This window comes from Magnolia sinica, chromosome 18 (genome assembly GCF_029962835.1).
Source record: "Magnolia sinica isolate HGM2019 chromosome 18, MsV1, whole genome shotgun sequence".
NCBI classification, from domain to species: Eukaryota; Viridiplantae; Streptophyta; class Magnoliopsida; order Magnoliales; family Magnoliaceae; genus Magnolia; species Magnolia sinica.
In genome coordinates this window covers 5,730,046-5,750,573 of record NC_080590.1, presented here as the reverse complement: position 1 = coordinate 5,750,573, position 20,528 = coordinate 5,730,046, and the positions used below count along the sequence as shown (strand labels likewise).

The following is a 20,528-nucleotide window of genomic DNA, read 5'->3' as shown; positions in this document are numbered from 1 at the left end:
CACATATCAATCTCCTTACCCGCCAAAATCATAAAGATGACACGTCCTCTATGTTAGTGTAGTTGGCAAAACCAGATCCTTTAAAGAGATGTATAGCAATGTGTCGGGTCAAAGGGCTGGGTCCGATCTTGAAATCCCAGCCGGGTGTCCAGACTAGGCTGAACTTGGGCCACGGACGAATGACCTGGCTCAGCCCATTGGCCTAGTCTAATCAAGTGGTCCACCATTATACAAAACGAACGGACGATTTAAAGACACCCATTCGTATGATGGAACTTGTCATGGATGGATACCTGAAAAATTCTTATGATAGACAAATTTCAAACCTTTGATCATTTGTATCTTTCAACTTATATGGCAGGTCTGCCATCTAGTGCCAAGGCTTTGGGCCAATTACCAAGCTAGGGACAGCCCCGGATGGCACTAGCCCGGACCATTGCCAAGCATTGGGCCTGAAGAATATATATATAGTCAGGTTTTCAATTCTGCCATGTGCGAACCACATTCCCATGATCAAGACCATTGGTCAGTCACGTCCCACAAAGCAACCAAGCATTCACCGCGAATTATCAAGTACAAAGCCTCAGGACATGGTGTTCTTATGCCGAGTCTGTAAAGGAGGCACATGGTTCACCGATCAAAACAGCTGGCCGTACCTCAACAGGGATGCCCAAAAGTTACTAGATCAGAAGATCTTAGCCATCCAATCATTTTCCAAACTATGGCGTCAATTGTGTTTTTTTTTTTCTTTCTTTCTTTCTAAATCATCTATTGTAGGCTGCTGAGCAAAAGGGTTGAGATCTTCCAATCTGGGAGAGTTTCATGGCAACGGCAAGCACAACGATAATCATCAGATTTCAGAAATCAGGATCCCAAAAATCATAGCTTCCATTTGAACCTGAATTCAATTCTCTTAATTTTTCATTCATAACTACGACTAAATGAATATTACAAGAATTACCAATCTGTTTGATCATGTAACAAAGCAGTAAGATTACGAGAATTACCAATCTGTTTAATCATGTAGCAAAGCATAGACATTGACCGCATTCCTGCGAGTAGCTCAAATCTCCTTATATGACCAGCTGGGCCCATTGTTCAGTGAACCAGACCACTGATCTAGCAGTCCCCACCGCCTTTACACCCCCAAACCTCCCAAGACAGGAGATCCTCCCCGCCCAGTCCTTGGACTTGAATGTGGGCCATTTCCTTGTGCCTGAACTGACTATTTGCAGGCTTAGAAGGGTTAGGATTGCCCCATTGAGAAGATTTTTGGGGGAATGCCCATCAGATCACACCAATCTGAATCACCCAACCAAGGGCCAATTCCACCATCTGAGAGGCCCAAGGGGATAAAACATCATAAAACTTGTTTCTCCCATATGATCGTCCAAGACGAAACTTCCTTGTTAAATTAAACTCAAGTTAATTATTACAAGATACAACACGTGTGGGAATACCATGGAACAAGAAAGAAATGAATGGCAGCTAATACTGATGACTAAGGATTTACATCTGAGCCATGGAATTGCCTTAGTAATAAGAGAAATTACATGATCCCTCACCCATATCTTTGCACCATATACATGGTTCTCAATCCTGATAATGCTCGGGATCTCCTGCAAAACCCCCATGATGTGGCTCGGTAATCCACATCATTAATCCATTGCGTCTCCTAGATAAGGCATCTTAACCTTTCAATATGCATCCTATAGATAGTTAAGAAGAGAAACCACAACAAAGGTCCACACTCACCTGAGAAATGTATGAACATTGGTCAATGGGAACTTCCAATATGGGCCAATCAGGGCACAGTTTACCCAAGGCGTGATGCAACAAGCCAATGGTCTGGATTACTGGACAATGGGCAGCATCTATCAGACTGATGATCCAATAAACTCTGCAACACACGTCGCTCATCATATAAATTACTCAAGTAGGAGGGAGGGAGGGGCTAGCATACCAGTTTATAACTAGTATTAGCCATCTTTCAAAGCTCCTACCACCTGCATGACCTGGAATCTCTTACAAAGACTGGCTTCCGGACTCTGAGCTGAGTGCCCGTCTGAGCAACCTCTGCTTCCTCAAGGCATCATGGCAATTTGTGAAGAACTTGTGCCGTAGGGCTTCCTCCGCACTGATCCTCAGCCTCGGGTTCACCGTCAAACACTTGTTGACAAGATCTAAGAGCTCATGAAAGTCGGGTCTCCTCACATTCAGCTCATGAAAGTCAGGTCTCCTGGTATTCAGCTCACACCACTCTCGCAATTCCATTGCTGGTAGGGATTGGATATCGAACAAATCCTGTGACAAACAGACCAACATGAACAATCTCAACCCAAATTAAAGAGAATATCATGATGAATGAGCTACGGTACCGGAGGGAAAGAGTTTTCACGGTTGTGCAGCTTCGCCACTTCCCATAGATCTTCACTTCCCCTAAGCTTCGCAATGTCTTTTATATTCCTGGCAATGAGAGCACCTAATAAGCAAGATGAATTCGAGAGAGATCGAGAGAGAGAGAGAGAGAGAGTACTGTTCGGGATCTCCAACAAATGGTGTTCTTCCCATCATGAGGTAAAGTAAGGTAACCCCTGCTGACCAAATATCAACCTTGGGGCTCTGATATGGAGATTTGAACAAGACCTGCACAGACCCAAGTGCTAGAATCAGCACCATGGTGCACCATATATGGGTATATGTATGCCTAAATTGGATGGTGGGATACGATCAGTGCAGTTATAAACTTATGCAAGAACTAATGCAGAACCATACCTCTGGAGCTCGAAAGCCCTTGGTTCCAACACAAGGACCTTCTCTCTTGTGTTTTCCTTCTCCTAGAACCAACAAAACTGCACATACTTAATCCTAGTGGGGATTGATACAAGAACTAAACCAAACATTTTATCACCCAAGGGAGCATTTAGATTTATTGCCAAATAGTGGTTTGTGGGAATTCAAAGCCAACTAGGTTTGATTTGAATTTGGGACAGTGGTGGAAACAGAACCCGCATTAGGTTAGTTCCAATTTCCTGCCCCAAAGCACAAAATGAGTAGACGTGCGCATCTCACTTGCATTTTGGCAATAGTACATAGCATTGACTAGGGAACTGAGCACTTCCAAACACACCCTAATATGCAAAACATACCTTTTTTCTTTAATAGGCCAGCACCTGCAACGGTGATGCCACTGGAATGCAGGGGCATAGGAGAAAGATAGACCAGTTTTCTGTCCACTTTTCCTGGAGGTGCAGCAACCCTCTTTCGCTGAGAAACCGGAAGAGTCACTGCCTCATGATTTGGACTTTGCAATGCCTCTTGCACCAGATTGATCAGCTCCTTCCTGCCTTGACATGGCACAGGTTCCCTCAGCCTCTCCACAGAAGGAGTCCTAGTGCTTGTTGCATCCTTCGCTGAGTTTACACCTGAACAATCGGCACCCTGGCTTCTGTATAAATTTCTACTACCCCCTTCAGGGAAGGCCTTCAGATGATTCTTCTTAATGTTCTTGGTTTCTAGAGGTGACTTAGAGTCCTTTGATGCCCCTTTACCGACAGATTCCAGAAACCTGCCATGCATGGATTTTGTAGCTTCATTGCTACAAGGGGCATCTTTGATACTAGGACGAGGAATATGATCTAAGCTTCCAATACAATTTGTTTTCGATTTGCCTGATAAAATCAACAAAACAAATGCATCGATAGACTTCTTTAATCACATAAACTTGGTATAGAGCCTATTATCAGGACTAATATTAGAAGATAATTTCTTGAAGGTCAATAACAAACAAGTGAATGAAGGAAAACTTCAAATAAACACAAACAAGTCATGCATCCCTCTCGCTAAAACATTTCCTGGCAACAGTGTTACCTAGACAAGTGTCCAAAAATCTAGGCAAGTGGACACTTCCATACACAATACAGTATTTTTATTAAATAAATAATTAGAAAATAAAATATTAAAAATATTAGTATTTTTTTTAGAGGTAAGCTAGGCTCAAACCATAGACCTCCCAATGAAAATAATAAAGACCAAGGAAATTCGAAACAATATTCACGTAGATCAAATAAAAACAAATTTGTAGGAATCTAAACTAACAAATAATTAGCTAATGAACCATATAAAATCATGCATGATCATCTCAAGAACTAGCAGACTGTATGAACATTACCTGCTCTCTTAAAAAAATCAGAACCCTAACAAAAGAACAAAAGAGCAAAACGGACAACAAAGCTTGTGCTCTTTTATCATATGGGTAATCGTAGCTATAATGGAAAATGAACTAAAACCTAGAGTGAGAGTAAGTCCTTATGAGGAATTCCTTCAACAACAAGAGAATGGAGGTAAGCTTGAGGCCAAAAAGTTAGAATCTTCGGCTTGACAAAAGAAATTTACATAACAAAAGAACCAAGAATGATTAAAAGAAACCTGTAGAGAATTTTCACACTTCAATTAAACTGTCCCACAAGTGACATTTTTTTATGACATTGCTAAGACTCTTTCTCCATGTAGATTTTGAAGTGGCATGTGCATCTAGGAGTGTCCAAAGTGTCCCAAAATGTCAGTATGGCAAACCTCAGAAAGTAATAGTGTCCAAGTAACAGTGTCTGGCAAATGCCTAGAATATGAGAGCTGACATCATATCCAGAAAGGGGTTGTTTGTTTGTGAGTAAAGTCTCTAACAGTGAAAAACTTTACATTGTTTTGGGTCACTGTTTTGCATTTGGGTGCTAATAAGATCCGTGAAATTCTTCACCCATCCAAAGACCTAAAAACCATGTGAATTCTTTCATTTCAAATAGCTGAGTAAGAGTTTAGATTGCAAGTATTTACGTTCCAATGGTTAGCTTTTCGGAAGAATATATTGGTTCCTAGCAACTTTTTACCACCCAAATGCTACCCGTACAGACTTTCCAATATAGAAACATGATAGACCCCACTCTTTACCAGTGAAAGAGTTTGCCTGTGTTAAGAGTTTACATAGTGCGATTTTACTCACCTCGAAACGACCCCTGACATGCATCAAAACATAAACATATCCGTCCTTGGAGAGTGCACAGATTGGGAAGCAAAGTTGCAGACTTTTTTATTTTTTATTTTTAATGAAAAGAAGAATAGGAAAAGCACATTTAACTTGGCAAACCATTCCAATCCCATTGTTCAGAACTATTACCTGTGTGGAAATAAAAGACAGAACTAGAGGACATCAAGTGCATGACAGTCAGTGTTTTGTAATCCCAACCATGGATTAATTTTGTGGCCTCCTGGTTAGGCTGGCGCTGATCATTAGCAGCCACATTGGAAGATTTTCTGTCTGCCTGTTAACCATTGTTCTTTTTTGACACAAGTTAAATAAAATAAAATTTTGAGAAAGATTTGTTGTAGCATGCACACTATAAAAGACAAAATCATCAGTCTTGTCCTACCTATTTCGGTCAGGTCAGCTTTATGAATCCTGTTTCACCATCACTCCTAAGATTTCAAACAGGAATGCTCATGATTTCTTGGGAAGAAATTCAATGACCAGCTGCCTACCTGACATCAACACTCCATCCAGGCTGGGTGCCAGCTGGCACATGGCCACCAGGAAGAATTTGTAAAAGACAACATAACAAAAAAAAAAGAAAAAAAAAAGACATAAGATCACACAATGGTGAGAGCAGGACAGGAACCTACGAATAGAGTACCTAAAGCACCTACAAGCCCCTAATAATTTCCACATTTCCTTAGGTTTGTGAAAAGAATACAAGACACATGAACAAAGCTGCCAAGTCAAGATATTTGGGAGTAACCAGTTGATCTTCTCTCGAAAAATAGCATCTCTACATTCACGTAAAAGGCGAGAGTTTGGAAAACTTTGGTATGTAACATACAGTTTCAGTCTCAAGAATAACAATGAAAGCTCCAAAAAAATACATAGCGCTCAACCTCTTTCTTCATTCTAAATATTGATACCTTCTTTAGAGAGAAAACAAGCAGTAAGGAATAGAGAACTTACTGCATGCACAATACTTCTGATTGAGATCCTGCAAGGAAAGACAACCAGTTACACTGATCAGCTTGAAAGGTAACTCAAGGAGCCCACACAGATGGCAGGAAGCAATAGCAAGAGAATGATGTATGATACTACTGACCATGGCTAGGTTGAAATCAATGAGGTAGCCTTTGCCAAGTTTCCGAGAGAAGAGGAAGTTCCCTGGCTTGACATCTCTATGCACTATTCCCTGCAAAGGTCGAAACAAGAAATATAAGCAAAAGGGATTGTAAACAAGACAGAAAAAGATACAGATCCTGTTTGAGATTCTTACGTGCTTGTGCAAACTTGCAAGGGCTTTAAACATACAGTAACCATACCACTGGAGCTCAGGTATATCTATTTCTCTTTTCAACACCTACATTTAAATAAATATGTTACAATATTAAAGGAGAACAATGCTATAAAATACCGAAGCATCATATATTACCTCTGGTCTATCATGCTCAACATGCTCCAGAACAAAACATTCAGAGTTACCACTAGTGAAAGAGCCTTCATATTTTATCACAAAGTTCCTACCTCTGCATTGAAAGAATCAACTTGCATATTAAGAATTGAAGAAATGATAAAATGCTCCAAAGTGGAGTATATAAGGAATCCTCACTCACCCAAATCGCTCCAGCATCTTCATCTCATTGTTGACATGGTGTGTATGAGCATTGGCATGAGGACCTGACAAATGCATAAATTATTCATTATAACTTAGAACGGGTTACTGCAGGAATGATCTTTTAGATTTGCATCAATGGCAATATTTTCTTCTACTTCTTTTCTGAAGCTATCTGATGAGAGTATTGCCATCACAAAAGCTAGACTACCACCAAAAACATCAAACAGAGACCAAAACCAAAAATAATATGCTAACAAATTAAAAAATTGAATCTTGCACACAGGAAAAACAGCCAATGCAATTCTTGCCGGCAAGCTATGCCCTTTCCACCGTGCAACCAAGATAAAGATATAAACAGATAGGAGGCATAAACAGTGCGACAAAGTGAACATGACTGTCATGTATGATAAAGGACATTATGGAATACCATGATTGACGACTTCCAGTTTTCCTGCTTCAACAATTCAATATTATAATACTGAGAATAAGAAAAGGACAGGCTAAAGCTATTGAAAAGCTAAGAAACATATTATCAAATTGTAGAAATCTTATGGTTAAATCATATGGCCAGTTTTAGGGTCAAGCATGTTTTTGAATCTTGTTTTCTTTTAGATATTTTCATGCCAAAAAGTTAACCAATATAAAAATGGGAGAGTTTTTGAGTTTAATATGATTTTCATATGTGGGTTACTGCGTACAGCATTCTCTGATTTTTCTCCATCAAGTTCTTTTCTGATATTCTCTTGTTTGATTTTTTGGTCATAAACGATTTCACGATATGTTTGCCAGCATATGATTCAAAAGATACACATGCACAGAATAATGCATGTGTAGTGGCTGTTCTGTTCTAGATGTGCTCCCAGGTTTCCATATATTTCTTTACTACAGTATTATGCAATTTCTTTGTGTATTTCCACATATTTCTCTGTTTAGCAACATTACTTCAGATTCTTTTCAAAGGAGTCATCACTGTGTGAAAAAAGAAAAAGAAAGATTTGAGTTAAATCATGAAAGCTTCTATAGAATTCAACAATTGTTGACCATTGATTCAAGAAATTTCTCATAAAAGTGCATTGAATCGACCTGTAATTTGTAAATGGGAGATAAGATTCTTGATTGCTTACATTGAGGTTTCTAAGTCAGATACACTGAAAACCTTTTTTTTAATGATAATGAAATTTTATTAGAAAGGAAAACAAAATACATAATGCAGGGGCATTTTCACACCGGGCTCGAGTGGGGTCGCTTGTTTGATGCAAGGGCACACTCGGGGTGGGTGCGGCTCACGGAGGAAGTCTCGTGTTCGAGACTCCTCACCGGGGGTGATTAATGCGCATTTCACACCAGGCTTGAGTGGGGTAGCCCGTGGGATGCGAGGACACACTCAGGGTGGGCGGCCCATGTGATTTGGGGCTCACGAAAGGAGTTCGGCCGAGGTCCTAACCCATGTGATGTGGGGCCTGGGCTATGAGATAAAGGGATTAATTCGTCATACTCTAACAGTTCGAGCTTTTAGAGCAAGTGATTAATTGTCCTACATCAAATTGGTATCAGAGCAGGAGGTCTCGTGTTCGAGACTCCTCACTGGGGGTGATTAATACAGGGGCATTTTCACACCGGGCTTGAGCGAGGTCGCTTGTTTGATGCAGGGGCACACTCAGGGTGGGTGCGGCTCACGGAGGAAGTTTCGTGTTCAAGACTCCTCACCGGGGGTGATTAATGCGCATTTCACACCAGGCTTGAGTGGGGTAGCCCGTGGGATGCGGAGACACACTCAGGGTGGGCGGCCCATGTGATTTGGGGCCCACGAAGGGGGTTCGGCTGAGGTCTTAACCCATGCGATGTGGGGCCTGGGCTATGAGATAAAGGGATTAATTCATCATACTTTAACAGTTCGAGCTTTTAGAGCAAGTGATTAATTGTCCTACATCAATACATCAAGAATAAGAGCTAGGGTTGTCAACAGGTGCCTCGTAGGGCTGTCAATGGCCTGGGCCTAGGGTTGGCTTCAGCCCAGATTTTGAACTGTCTAGATTGGGCTTCACAGGTTGGGCCTATTCAAAATTTTGATTTTGCAAGGCCTGAGCCCAGCTCATCGACAGCTTTAGTACCTGGATCTGTGGGTATCTGAGGCCGAGGTATCCAATGTCATGAATCGGGTTGGGTTGGGTCGTGTTTGGGTCCATATTTTGGATCTATTTAACAATCGAGTCAGGTCCTTGTTTGATATTTGATATTATTAGTAGTATATATAATAGTTGTCTGTTAATAGCATGCACATGCACTCTCTCCTCCAGATGACCTCCATCCCCAGTCTATGAATAGCATGTACACTCTAATCTATTAATTGCATGCGCTCTCTGCCATTAATAACCCTCTATTTTCCCTAAGACTCAATGGATAAGTAGGCCTAATGATGTTCTGGTCTGGTACCTTCAATGTGATACCCGGACTGGAAACCAACCCACTTAGGTGGGTTCAGGCATGGGTACACCAGGATCTGACCCAAACCCAACTTGTTGACAGCCCTAGATAGAAGGTGATTCCGGATAACTGGGGAGGGAATTTGCCCCTCATTAGATTATCCATGATAGAATTTGTCTCTTCCAATATGGGTAATTGGCCAAAAAAAAAAGATGTTTAGCGTCAATCCAAGTAAACAAATTTCACCAAGGTTGTACTTTCAAGTCATTTGAGTCACCTGGACTCGGTAAAAAATGATGGCACTTTCCGCACATATTCATTCATGACAGCTCTTTAAAAACAAGGTAAGATGTTCACATCCATGTTTGTCTTACAATTTCACATCCAAATAGTGTAACATATATGCCACATGTTCTTCACTGTTTTACTCAACAAACCATAGTTTTAACATCATTAGCTCATGTCTGTGGACTCAAACTGCTTGATCTTAAAAGTAGGCTATCCATGCAACTATTCCTGATAAAAGAATTGAAGCCAGGCATTTTACAGAAAAATAGTGGGCACTAGATAATATTTGTGGCAACAAAGCATCTAGGATTATATGATACTGGCACATCCTTGTTTTGGAACCTAACAGACCAATCATAGGGTATTAGGGTGCACTATAAAGGACCCAGTGTTTTCACATACATTTTACTGCGAATATCTTTCCATCATTCTTTCTTTTTGCTCTGTAGACAGTGCCATAACCACCTGCATATTTGAGAGTAAAAGGTCATCGGAAAATAAACATGGAAAGAAGTTGAAGAAGATTCAATAAAATAATCAGCAAATAACAACAATACCAATACCTGACCCTTCTTCTTCCTCTATTATGAAAGATTCGAAGTTTGGTAGTGACTTCTGCTCCAAATGATTCTACAGATTTGGCATTAAGCATCCTCATAAATAATCTAGTTTCAACTAGATTAGCATTGCAGATGAGCATGGTTTGTGTCAAATGCAAGCTTATCCCCACTAATAGAATTGCATTCATTACATATTCAATTAAGACATGCAAATGATTTGTTTTACTTTTAACAGAATGGAGCTCACCTTAGGATCTTTGCATGTAAAATCTACTCTTTTTTCTTTAGTGGGCGTATTGTGATTACGGTTACGTTTTGACTTATGTTTCTTGATGATGAACTTCTCATCTCTTTTGTATTGATCCAGTTGCTTAGGGGAGTTAATGACCTTGTTATCATCTTCCAAGAGGACTCTGGAACCAACACCTAACGCGTCCATATGCAAAGTTTTCTGTTTATCAATGGATTTCCTTGTCAGCTTTGAAGCAGTGAGAGACTCTGGTAAAGCAGTATCTACTCCAGCAGGGAATCTCGCTTTTGCGGCTATTTTCTCTCTGAGTGAAGTTGTCACCATATCGTTGCAATCCATTCGGTTCAGTACTGTCACATCATTTTTTAGAAGCTTGCCCATTTGAACAGTACTATCAAGGGGAATAAAATTTTCTGGATCTCCTCTAGAAGTACTGGCATCAAGGAGATCTTGTCCTTTACCACAATGTGCTCTCCCAGAGGTTCCTGCATGTTCCTCTACTCCACTCCTAGCTGCATGGCGGTTGTGACTATCATGAACTTTTGCCCTTGCAGGTGAATCGATGTACTGGTTTTCTTCCAGGCAGATTGCTGCAGTTGAAAGCATTTTATTTTGGATCTCCACCCGATCATTCATTTGGGAACAATCCTCATCCCTATGCATTTCATTACATAGTACTGGCTTTTGCATCGACCTTATAGGATCTCGTTCGACATCTGGCTCTGTCATTGCATTTTGATTGTTTAACTCGATTTCAATGTTAAAAATATTGTGTTGAAAATTTGTCAAATGTACAGATTCTGGTAATGCCCTATGCACAATAAGGCCCATCATGTTATTGCACTTCATCTCAGTTTCTTTTTCACCTTTCATATACTCAATATTCTCTAATTGACAACTTGATAACACAGCATTAGAGTCAAGAAGTAAAGGAGGAACTTTTATCGCTTGCTTGAAAGTCCTCAATGAATATTCCATGACAGACGTGTCGACTGACAGAAAACCCATGCCTCTGCTCATATCATCACCAACATTACTATATACCTGCATGACTAAAAAACCTTAGAAGCATATAAATCATGAAATAGTGAACTACAAGCAATACATATAGAACCATAAAATTAATAAAGGATAGGGATGGAGGACTGCAGTTCATAGCATGAAGAAGCAGCTGGATCAAATGATTCGTCATGCATGGAATTCACAATATCAAATCTTTGAAAAGTAAATAAAAGAAACAAGTAGAAAAAATCTGATAAGTTATAGGTGAAGGAGATGTGGTATACTGGTGTTTTTGAGAAACTGTAGTCCTAATGATTGACGTGAAGGAGATGTTGAATACTAGTGTTATTGAGGATCCATAGAGTCCCAATGCATCAGCACATGAGTTGTAATAATTTCATGATTCACCCATTTTTGTACAATTGGGAACAAAGGACAAGGTTCAGTAGTCCAGATCATTCATCTTCAGAGACACATCGAAGATGAGGGATAACCAGAAACTCTTCCAGATTGAGAGATCCTAAACACAAACATCTTTGGCCATTTTTCAGGGCAGTTGCTGTATTGCTCTTGTAAATATCTATTTGTACGCCACAGATCAAAGTGTGAGAAAAGTCTAATCTGGGATTTTTTGGGAATCCACCATCAACACTAACACCCATAAGATAAAGGATATGGACATCTGAACAATGAACCCAGTTGTACAAAATGGTGCATCAACACTTTACGATTCCTCATATTGAGAGGTCAAGGCAAGAATGAGAACCCCAAAACTATATGCATAACATCAGCTTCCTCAGTTTCCAATGTGATCCGGAATGTTTATAAGAAGGTTTCCAATCTCCATTCTAACCATCACTTGGCAAAACCTACCTGAACATACAAAGGAATGGTTACAATGACTCCGGGGCTTGAAGGCCTTAGTCCCACGAGTAAATTTAAATTAAACATCACCCATTCAGAACATGAGCAAACTGGTTATTGTTTTTCTCTCACATCGAAATGATCAAACACTTACTAAGTTTTATGTTTGCATTTATGACATTGCTTGGTGGTATACATGCATATTGCAGTGTGAGTCATGCTCATGCAACAGCATGGACATGTGGTGACCCATTTGGCCTTCATTTTTATTGAGTTTTGGTACATCAAAACATAATTAAGTTCCGCAATTCTAGAGGCACTGTGTTTGATTCTTCTTAAGATACTGAGGGCCTGTTTGTTAACGCTGAATATTTGTACTTACCGCGGAATTCCGAAAATATTCCATGTTTAGTGGTGTTTGTTAACGCATAAGAAGGAAAGCGCTCCACGAGTTTCTGTTGAAATTTTTCCATGATGAGAGTCCTTTATGTTGAAATTTTTCCGTGATGGGAGTCTAGCTTAATGGGGAATGGAGAATGCGCTCTATGATTATTATTTTTTTAATCCAAAATTATCCTTTGCAAGAGATATTTTCTCCCTTGCACTATACACATCCCAACTTTTAACACGGGCCACTTCTCTGAGCCCCACCATGATGTATGTGTTTCATCCATTCCATTCATCCATATTTAAAGATCATTTTAGGGCTTGATACCAAAAATGAGAGGAATATAAATCTCAGGTGGACCACACCACAGGAAAACAATAGTGATTGGATATCCACCATTAAAATTCTCCTAAGGCCCAATGTACTATTTATTTGGCATTCGATCTGTTGATTAGGTCATATAGACCCAGATGAATGGAAAAAACAAAGATCAGCTTGATCCAAAACTTTTATGGCCCCCAAAAAGTTTTTAATGGTCAACGTTCATTCAACATTGTTTTCCTGTAATGTGGTCCACTTGAGATTGGGATATACCTCATTTTTGGTCTCATACCATAAAATGATCTAGAAACATAGATGGACGGCATGGATGAAACACATACATCATAGTGGGGCCCACATAGCACCGACCACTAGCCGAGTAGCCAATTTGTTTCCGCGGACGCTAACTGGATACTGAGAGGTTGAGTAGCTAGACTCGCTACTGAAGTGACGTCACCAAGTTATGTGGGCCCCATCATGATGTATGTTTTGTATCCACGCCCCTCATCCATTTGGAAATATAATTTTAGGTAAAAATCCAAGGAATGAGTCAAATCCAAAGCTCCAGTGGACCTCACCATAGAAAATAGTGGGGAGAGTAACACCCACCATTAAAAACTTAAATAGGCCACAAAAGTTTTTGACCAAGGTGATATTTGTTTTTCCCTTCTTTCATGTCTGTGTTAACTTGTGAACAGGTTGGATTTCAAATAAAAATCACGGTGAGCATTAGGAAGGTTTCAACGGTAGGCATCAATCTCCCCACTGTTTTTTTGTGGTGGGGTCAACTACATATTTGGATCTGCCTCATTCTTTAACTCATGCCCTAAAATTAAATCTCTAAATAGATGGACGGTGTAGATAAAGCACATACATCATAGTGGGGCCCACATACATCACAGTGGGCCCGCAGAACTTGGTGACATCACTTCGGTAGCGAATCTCACTATTCCACCTGCCAGTAGGTAATCCGCGTCCAAGTAGAATGCAGATTGGCTGGTGTACCTCACACCAGCTATATAGTTGTTGTATTGACGTCAGCAAGTTCTGTGGGTCCCATCATGAGGTATGTGTTATATCCAAACTGTTCATCCATTTGGCAAGCTCATATTAAGGCTTGAGACGAAAAATAAGACATATCGAACTATCAAGTGGACCACACTGCATAAAGCAGCGGGGAATTGAACATATACCATTGAAACCCTTTTTGGGGTCACATACATCAAGGTGGGCCTTATTTGAAGGTTTTGCTGCTGCTGGTGCTCAATGCTACACGACACATAGTGACAATCTTCCCGCTAAGAGGAATTAAGGGCCTTATGAATAATGATATTTTAGTTTTCTATTAAGTATTTTAGTTTATTTGAATTAAATATAGTGATTTTATTTTTATTTAATAAAAAATAATTTCTTTATAATGTAAAACATTTCTAGAGATAGAGGCAAATGTGTCAGATTAACATATTTCAGACATTTAAGATGTTTGCTAACAAACAGGTTATTTCATATTCAGCACTTAATTTTCAGAGTTCAGCCATAATTATCAAACAAGTTTTTTGACTTCAGATTTCAGATTCAGGCTTGAGATTTCAGATTCAGGCTTCAGATTTCAGATTCGGTCTTTAGACTTCAGATTTAACAAACGGGGCCTGAATCAGATGAGAAGAGTATGCATTACAAAATTATACTACTCATTGACTGGGATGGATCCAATTCTCAAAATATTAAAATGTGAATTAATCTGTTATCAGAAAAATGCGAACAAAGGGTCAAATGCAACATAAGTTTCTTGATTTTAGATTTTCAGTGTGTTTCATAAATCTTAAATCATATCATGCATCAAATTGTATGTTTTATTGAGGAAAGCAATTTTATTATACATGTTATGGCTTTATATTTCATACTTATGCCTTTAAAAAGAAAAACAAGATGAAACTATCAAATGCAGTGATAGTAATAGTATCAATCGATCTATAATATTGTGAAACAATCACCACACAAGCAAACAAGATTTTGAAGACTGGATGGAACTTCTGCTTTGTTTTTGAAAGATTCAAAAGCTTGAGCAACTTCCCTGTTTGCACAGAGCAGTTACAAACTCCAGTTTAGCAAATGTTCACAAACTATGATTTTCAAAAACTAGTTATTGGTAAAATGCATGCTGTCGCTAGAATTCATGGTATCAACAAATCCAATCTTCATTAACCATAGTAATAACTCCTCCAAATTAGAATATAGTCCAAGATTACCTTGGAAGAGGTGGTCCGGATCTTGTTTGCTAAAGAAAACACATTGGGACAGTCTTCATCTGCTTACAACCCAATGCCATCAATACCGACTGACCAAATTAGATAACAAACACAAACAAGGAAATATACAACACTTGGAATGAAATAACACCATCTTCATTCAAACTAGCACCAGTCAAGTGGGGGACACTTCCATGCATTCCAGCCATTTATCCATCTACCCCGTCATTGAAGGGAGGACCATGCGAAAACACCCTTAACAGACAATTCTAGGCATCTTCTAATTGGCCTAGAGATGGGGAACACTGGATGAATAGCCTGGATCATAGAAAAGTGGGCCATGTCTTTACAGGATGTTGGCTAAAATGAAAATGGCAGTGATTCAATCAAGCAGCTATAACACCTCATGAAAAAATAGAAGAAATTAAATCACATTACCGTTCCCAGAATTTGATAATAATCTCCGTTTCGCAGTCGGCAACAGAGCCGAATCAACTTTTAGTCCCTTGCGCTTCCGAAAGTACGTCCGAACAGAATCATCCCATAACCTCATCGAGCCCAAAACCCTAACCCTAATCCTGGGCACGAATGATGTGAATGCCCTGGTTACGAACTCGCTGAAAACTGAAAATGCCTCCATAGAAGCCGTCACGAACAGATCTCCGGTCAGAAACAGAGGCGAATCGGGGATCGAGCAGAGGAACTCGACCAGATCGGAAGACACACAGAACAGCTCGCACCGGGCAGCGAGTTCCGCAGGCCTTGCGGGGCGGCCGAGTCTCAACAGGATGGAAAGGAGATGCCATGCTTTCTCGATCTCGGTCGAGCTCGAGATGGAGAGATCGGGGCGGGTGAGGCAACCTACCATGGTGGTACGGTAGGAAAAGGGGCCTACCGAAGAACGCGACAGCCGCTTGGAATTCAGATCGCGGTGCCGCTGGGAAAATTAGCGTTTCGTTTATATGGCGAGCCAGCATCGACGTGCAGGAAATTTGGGGGTTTTTTCCATAGCGGAATGAGAATTAGGGTTTTCTTCTCTTTTCTTTTTAGGAAATGGCAAGGAGAGATTTATCTGGTGTGATTGGCGTTTCTGAGATCTGTTTGTAGAGGAATCTGGAAATTCGACATGGAGGAGCTATCTCTGTGAGAGAGGGAGGGAAAGAGAGGGAGAGAGAGGGTTTTCGGACAAACAGCGTTTTGGAGGGAGGAAGGCGCGCAAATGCAGTTGAATTGGATTTTGAGAGTAGCACGTGCGCGGTTCCCGCGCTTTTGATGAGGAGATATGTATAGAGAATGGAGATAGCACCTGGAATGTGCAGAAATTACGGATATATCCTTGAGCGATTTTTATTTGTTTTTTTTACATGTTTTTATCAGGAAAAGGATTGTTGCACGCAGCAAATGCATCTGAAGTAGGGGCGCCAATGCGCCCAGCAGCCCGCTCTCTGGGGGAGCGGATTAGGTGAGACTGAGACCCGGGATCCCGAAGTGTGTGGGACCGCGACTGTGGGGTCCACTGTGATGTATGTGACTACATCCATCCAGGGCGTGGGCTCCTAAGCATGAAATCGGATTGCGTGCTTAGTAACTCAGTATGCTTTTATCGTACAGAGTAAACTATGTTAGGCGCACTGTCAGTATATACGGTCTATCCACGCCATCCATTCATTTTTCCAGCGCTTTTGGAGGGGCTGAGCCCAAAATTGAAGCATATCCAAATATTTAGTGCACCACACCACATGAAACAGTGGGAATAATAATTTACACCGTTGAAACCTTCTTAGGGCCTACAATAATGTTTAGTTGTCATCAAACATGTTCATAAGATGACACAGACATGGGACAAAGGGAAAACACAAATTTCAGATTGATCCAAAATTTGTAGCCCCTAAGAATTTTTCAAAGGTAGGCGTTCAATTCCCACTATTTCCTGTGGTGTGGTCCAGTTGAGCTTTGGATGTGTTTCATTTTTTGGAATAAAGTTCTAAAATTATTTGATAAAATTTATGAACGGAGTGGAATAAAATATATATATTACGGTGGATCCCACAGGGTTTAATCAGACGCTGAAGGTGTTGAGTTAGTACGCAACCCGCGTACGAGTACGGGCCTGGGCTTGAAATCTAGGCCGCCATCATCAAGACTGTTGCCGCTTGTTAATCTAAAGACGTGGAGAATCTCGAACGTTGTTCCAAAAAGAGATTTTCAAGATGCACTGCAAATGAGAAGCTGGAATAAAATACGCTGCTCGGACTTGTTGGATCGTAGACAGGTGCCCTGCACAGAGATCTAAAAATGTAACCTAGAGGACCGTTTATTGCCTAGCATCTTTAACCGTCCATTTTGGGTACACATCTAGCCCGCTTGCTAGCGGATTGTTCTGAGACGGGGTATCATGGGGACCACCTGATGAAGGGGTTGGATCTTGCAGACATTCAGTCTGACGTGTCAAAAGGTGCTAGTCTTGGGACGCGGACTGGGAAGCAGATTGCGGGCGCGGATTAGGTACTCCTCCTGCCTGTGCAGAGCTGAGCTCCAGGCGGGCTATACATGTACCCAGTGATCGTTTGAGAGTGGTTCCGTCGGATACATAAGTAAACGGAAGCGGTAGCCCATACGTCTCCTCTTATTCCATTTTTTTACCTTTTTTTTTTTTAGACACATACTTCTTGCGAAAGCCTTTCACCTAGGAAGCAGGTGGGACCCACTGTGATGTTTGTGAGAGATCCTTCCTGTCCATCAGTTTTGTGATTTCATTTCAGGACATAATGCCAAAAATAAACATATCCAATGTCCAAGTGAACTGGAAACATAATAATTGAACGTCAATAGTGGAAATATTCATGGGGCCAAGAAGTTTTGAATCGTGCTAATATTTTTACTTTCAGTTCATCCCGTTGTAATTACATTATTAATGATATCAATGGCATATAAGCATCATTGTCAAACCCATAAAGGTTTCAACGGTAGAAATTTTCCTAACCATCTTTTCCTTTGTTATGGCCCACTTGAGCATTAAATATAGTTCATTTTTTATATCATGTCCTAAAATGAAATTAAAAAACGGATGGACAGGGATGATTTCTCAAAAACATCAAAGAGGGCCCCACCTGAGTTCCATGCACAAGAACTTCCAGTGAAAGGCTTTTGCGGGAAGGGTGCAGATTAGGTACTTCCAGACCATCCAAATTGTTGAGCTTAATGGTGTTAGATTTTTTTAATTATTTAACCCCATTTAAATCTAAACCGTCCAAATTGTTGAGCTAACTTTTGATAGAATATAATTTTTTTTTTTTTTTAAAGTACATTGAGATGATAATAATACCCATGTTACGTTTACTATCCAATTTTTAACCACTCACTATTTTGCTTTTAACCATTTATTTTCTACCAATTAAATTTATGGTCAGAATTGCTTCATCACTATAAATCTAGAAATATGCTCCATCTATAATTGGACGCAACTTAAGCCATCAAATTATCACCCTTTTAACATTGGTCCCAAAGCATTGAACATTTTTTATTTTTTATTTTTTAGAAATTGTAACCACTGTGCACACTTTTGTGAGTGAATCTTATATATCCACTTACTTGTATTTGGATTCCGTGGAATACACATTATCTATTTAGTGCACGGATTAGGTAGATGAAGTGACGTAACCAGTTATATGAGCCCCACCATGATGTAAGTTTTGTATCCACACTAACCATCGATTTGGAGAGATCATATTAGGGCATGATCCAAACAATGAGTTCGATCCAAATCTCGAGTCGGCCCCACCACAAAAAATGGTGGGGAGAGTGACGCCCACCATTAAAAAGTTCTAAGGGCAACAAAAGTTTTCCATCAAGCTGATATTTGTGTTTTCCCTTCTTTCATGTTTGAGTTAATAAATGAACAGGTTGGATCTCAAAAAAACATCATGGTGTACCTCCAGAAAGTTTCGGCAGTGGGTGTCACTCTCTCCACTATTTTCTATGGTGGGGTCCACTCAAGCTTTAGATCTGCCTTATTCTTTGGTTCATGCCCTAAAATGATCCCTCCAATTGTATGGACGGTGTGGATTAAACACATATCATGGTGGGGCCCACAGAACTTGGTGACGTCACTTCGGTGGTGAGTTTCGCTACTCAACCTTTCATCATCCAATCCATGTCCGGGACAAATGAAAGCCAATTTCCTGCAAAAGCCTTTCACAAGAAGTTCCTGTGCTGGGACCGCTGTGATGTTTTTGAGAAATCATCCCCATCCATCCATTTTTTTATTTCATTTTAATACACTATGTAAAAAATGAATCGTGTCGAATGCTCAAGTGGGCGGTTTAAAGGAAAAGATGATTAGGGAAATTCCTCCCGTTGAAACCTTCCTAGGTTTGACAAGGATGTGTATACACCATTTATACCATTAATAACAGAATTACAACTGAATGAACTAAAAATAATAATAATTATTAGTATGATTCAAAACTCCCATGACCCGTGCATACTTCAACTGTGTACGCTTTTTTTTAAAAATAATAATAAAATTATCAAACACACAATAATATAAAGGATTAGGTAGGGGAAGTACCTAATCTGCCCCGCCTATTGCTTACTGAGTAAAACCTGTGGGGCAACCGTTGTTTATGTATTTTATCCACTCCGTCTATCCATTTTAACAGATAATTTTATTTTATAATATAAATGATTAGGTAGGGGAAGTACCTAATCCGCCCCGCCTATTGCTTACTGAGTAAAACCTGTGGGGAAACTGTGGTCTATGTATTTTATCCACTCAGTCTATCCATTTTAACAGATAATTTTATTTTATAATATAAAAATGAAGCATATAAAAGCTTAAGTGGGCCACACCATACGAAAAAGTATGAATTGAACGTCTACCGTTGGAAAATTCTTAGAGGCCAGAGAAGTTTTGGGTCAAGCTGATAGGGGTAGCCTGCCAAGCGGTCGCAGGAAGTTCCTGCATAGAAGCTAAGCGGGGCCCACCGTGATGTTTATGTGCCATCGAAACCGTTCATAAGTTCATTCCTACTGAGATTAAATGAAAACATAAAAATATTAACTTAATACAAAAGTTCTGTGGCCCCACGAATATTTCAACAGTGCAAATTCAATCCTCACTGCTTCCCATCATGCGACCCACTTAAGTTTTCTATCTGCTTCATTTTTGGGCTTATGAGCTAGCAAAATGGATGAACGGTGCATATATTTCACAAACATTCAGGGTGGGCCCCACCTAGCTTTTGTCGTAGAAACTTCCTACTACAGGGTGTCGCAGGCAATAGGCGTCCAGAACCGTTTCAGCTTCCAGTCATCCAAACCGTTGATAGGATGAGCGGCAGTGTGGCACGTAAACGGTGAAGCGTGAACATAGACTATTTTATCGTTTGTCGGTGCAAGTTTTACACAGCTACATGGCCCACTTGGTGAATGGTTCTGAGTCCCCTGACTACAGGGCAGATATCACCTTCTGTTGGGCTTTTTAACTGGCTCTCTCACGCCTCTCCACCCTACTGCACATCGTATTTGGGAACT

At 40.2% G+C, this 20,528-nt stretch overlaps 1 protein-coding gene across 3 annotated transcripts; it reads right to left on the bottom strand.

The window, feature by feature from the left end:
- Positions 1-1,383: 1,383 nt before the first annotated feature.
- Positions 1,384-16,350, bottom strand: LOC131233107 (uncharacterized). Of its 3 annotated transcripts, XR_009165095.1 has the most exons (17): positions 15,432-16,350; positions 14,994-15,052; positions 10,167-11,213; positions 9,923-9,989; positions 9,762-9,824; positions 6,646-6,709; positions 6,465-6,558; positions 6,309-6,392; positions 6,135-6,224; positions 5,999-6,026; positions 3,150-3,671; positions 2,776-2,837; positions 2,537-2,646; positions 2,379-2,466; positions 1,964-2,304; positions 1,756-1,856; positions 1,384-1,675 (listed from the first exon to the last, which is right to left on the bottom strand). XR_009165095.1 is itself a non-coding variant. In XM_058229708.1 (15 exons), exons 1-15 carry the CDS (start codon positions 15,859-15,861, stop codon positions 2,026-2,028), a joined length of 3,087 nt encoding a protein of 1,028 aa, XP_058085691.1. In that variant the 5' UTR covers positions 15,862-16,349; the 3' UTR covers positions 1,384-2,025. The 3 variants fall into 3 exon arrangements, 1 of the variants encoding a protein (XP_058085691.1); XR_009165094.1 differs by having other exon boundaries at positions 1,384-1,856; XM_058229708.1 differs by having other exon boundaries at positions 1,384-2,304; positions 15,432-16,349.
- Between the last annotated feature and the right edge of the window lie 4,178 nt (positions 16,351-20,528).